Raw genomic sequence first — 3379 nt, forward strand, 5'->3', positions numbered from 1 at the left:
GCGTCTGATCGCTGTGTAAGCGATCTATTCCGATTCTCCAGTGCCCGAGTTAGGCAAACTTCTAGCGCTGTGAGGACACAGCCTTGCTGAGCCAGCAAATTCTTACCCTACTTGCCATTACTGATGTTTACATGTTGCGGCAATAGCTGTGCAACACTGTTCGCTCGTCGCGAACATTTTGGGCAGTGGCTTACCTCTACTATCTCAAATTTGGGGCACAACACACACTTTATTTTACTGGTTAAATACATTGCTGTTACATTTAAACTTAGGACTATATACAGTCCTTCGTTCCTCTTTTGAGGAACAACGCGACTACGCATCTTTACTGTTTAAGGGCTAAGCATTGTCTGTCTTTGAATAAAGAATGGTGTTATCATCTTACTGTCCCTAGGCATGACATCATATAGTAACAGGCATTTTAACTGGCCATACACTGGGAAATACCTCTGTGAAGTCCCTGGCTATATGTTCTTGGTGCTTGCATCACGCATTACAAACACAAAGGGGAGCCCCTGACTATAAATTTATGTATGACATCACGCCACATTCCATCAGCTGCTACTTACTGTATGCCTTGTGGCATAATATAACGTGTGATGATTTACACATTCCCTCAAATTTATATTTTGAGTTTTGTAAATTACAATGGTTACATAAAAATATAAATGTATATATAAATTGGGCGAAGTATATTACTACAAAGGGCTGGTCACGGTAGCCGAGCGGTCTAAGGCGTGCACTGTCTTTGCTCGCTCGGAAGCCGGGATCGTGGGTTCGAATCCCACTCTGGGCATGGATGTTTGTGTGCGTTTTTCTGTGTTTGTCTACAGGTAGAGGCCTTGTGACGAGCTGATCACTTGCCCAAGGAGTCCTACCGTATGCGTAAGATCTAGTAAACAGAAGTGAAACAGAGAGTTTCATGGAGGTAGGCCTAGGCACAAATTGGAGCTGTAGCGCCACAGTAAAAAAAAAAAAAATATTACTACAAAGGAGTAATCGGTTACACTGTATATCAATAAAATCTGTTCAATCACATACACAAGATGCAATTTATGAATATATATAAATTAAAGAAGAGAGATGTAAAATACAGCCTTGTGAAATGTGTCAAAGTTTCTCCTTGATCAGTATCTAATATTAATGTGTTGTTTTGTGTGTACAAATGCTTTGCTCAGCCATCACTGAACACTGTGGATTGCCTTTTCTGAAATAGGAAAAATCAAAACTTGAATATTCATGAACCTGACGAGTCAGTTTCTGAAGGCTACCTATCAGTACTCATCTCTACTTTCCGCATACTTGTACAAATAAATTCTGTATCTAAGGCAGGCGATTCATTGGATAAACCTGTTAAGACAGGAGAGCGAGTGGAACTGAAGGATCAACCCTTGACATGGATGACAATGATATTCTTCCCTGAAGATGCAGCTCAATGTGTCCTTGACCATAGTAACAAACAGATCGGAGTGGTCAGTTTCACACTCCAGTACTGATTCGACGTAAAACTCGAGAGTCCAAAGCCACACTGATGAAGACAATGCTGTTAATGCTAGACTGAAACCCAAGTACTCCAGCTATTTCACTGACTGAGTTATCCCACTTGATGTCCTATAAAATGTTCACACTTCTTTCATAAAAAAGTATGCATGTACATCCATCTTTTAATGAAAAGTTTTAAGGAAATCAATATTCAACAGCCATGAGCACAATATGGTTATATTCCATTTGAAGTTCAACATACACAGAACAATTTCTCTGTCAACCAAGGATGCAATTTACAACCTGAATTAACACAAACTATCATAGGTACATAACCTTTCCTCCGAAAGTCCTGAACAGTTTATATAGCTGGTTTCAACGTTCCAGTGCAAGTGGCTACAGACTGCATGTCCTCGTACTCCCAGATACTGTACAGCACAACTGTAGATCAAAACTGGCGAATATCAAGTGTGGTGCAGGCAGTGATATCACAGGCGAGACATCACATACTCTGGCTAAGGGATGAAACAAAGTTCTGTATGAAACACAGCATTTACCATATCAAAATAGATCAATAGATCAATGTTAACACCTACATGGAATATTTCAGAAGTTCTGTGTATAGTGGCAAAAGCATACAAAAGGTCTACAATGCTACCATTAGACCAACCTGTTTGGTACTAATTATGATGATCTTAACTTCTCTGCATGTGGCTCGCCATTTCCTCTGTGCTACTGGGACCAAGTGCGATTACCAGAATTTCAAAAGCCACCTCCTGGGCAGTGAGTGGAAAGCTGGCTTTACAGTCCTCTAACAGTCATGGCCTCCTTTGTGATAGATGCCAATTTTTCTTTTGTGAGAAATTCATTGCTAATTGAAATCTTTTTGTCACCATTGGTGACAGTATCTTCTGACTCCTGATCACAGTAGCAGATTCATTCTATCAAGTCACTTCTTTCTACTTTTAATATTTTTTCTCCTCAGGTTGTGCTTTTGCTTGCAAAAACTAATGATGTACCCGAAGCACAAATGTACTCAGAAACAATGAGTGTAATGATACTTACTGAAACAAACCACCAAGAGTCTGGGCGGAAGATCAGACGAGATACAAAACTCATGCTACTGGCTGGACAGATTGCATGCAAATGCAGATGCTGAATGGAGTTAAATGGGGGCCAGTGGAAACCAAACCTGTCAGCAGTAAAACAGCGAATAACTAAGGGAAGGTAAACTGCTTATATTTATGAAATCAGACTGACTTTATTCATTGCACAAGCAGCACAGTTGGGTAATAAAGGGTTTGAGGAAAAGTTTAAACTGCTTAATATCCTAGGGAAAGTGACTGTACTTCAAAGGAAGAGTATTGCTTCCAAAGACTACAACAGGTACTAGAAACAGGATAATAATTGTCTTCTAATATACTGTGACATGACGCCTGAAAGCCAGAACAGTGGGGTCAGAGGAGACATCCACTGACACAAAACGGCTCAGTAAACACGTACCTGTGGCAACAAACATGCACACAATACAGAATTGTTGGAAGCAGCGTTTTATATGTGGTCTGTGCTCAAGTCACACAGGGAAGACCAACAGGACCAGAGTCCTGAGACGGTAAAATATGGTCATGAGTCCTGCAGGATTTGGAATCACTATGCTGGCAAGGGCCAGCAGCAGTTTACCTGCCCACCCAGAAAGAGTGAGGTGTAACATATGCGAGAGTTCTGCAACTCCCAGTAGTGAGAGAGTAAAATATTGTCATGAGTCTCGTGGGACTCTGAACCAAGAACTACTGTTTACCTGGACCATCAGAAATTTACCTAAATGAGAGAGAGAGAGAGTGGTGTGTGTGTGTGTGTGTGCGCGCGCGTGTGTCTGTGTATGTGTGTGTTGAGTCAC

At 41.0% G+C, this 3379-nt stretch overlaps 1 protein-coding gene across 2 annotated transcripts in view; it reads right to left on the minus strand.

The window, feature by feature from the left end:
* Window positions 1-1686: 1686 nt before the first annotated feature.
* The window catches only part of LOC111862409 (histidine triad nucleotide-binding protein 3), an 18787-nt gene continuing 17094 nt past the window's right edge, over window positions 1687-3379 (minus strand). For both annotated transcript variants that reach the window (XM_023847780.2, XM_023847781.2), the window contains 2 exons: window positions 2548-2674; window positions 1687-1997 (listed from right to left, as the gene is read on the minus strand). In XM_023847780.2, coding sequence (XP_023703548.1) covers window positions 1971-1997; window positions 2548-2674 — 154 coding nt within the window. In that variant the 3' untranslated portion in view covers window positions 1687-1970. The remainder of the gene's footprint in view (window positions 1998-2547; window positions 2675-3379) is intronic.

The sequence above is a fragment of the Cryptotermes secundus genome, unplaced genomic scaffold (assembly GCF_002891405.2).
Source record: "Cryptotermes secundus unplaced genomic scaffold, Csec_1.0 scaffold715, whole genome shotgun sequence".
NCBI classification, from domain to species: Eukaryota; Metazoa; Arthropoda; class Insecta; order Blattodea; family Kalotermitidae; genus Cryptotermes; species Cryptotermes secundus.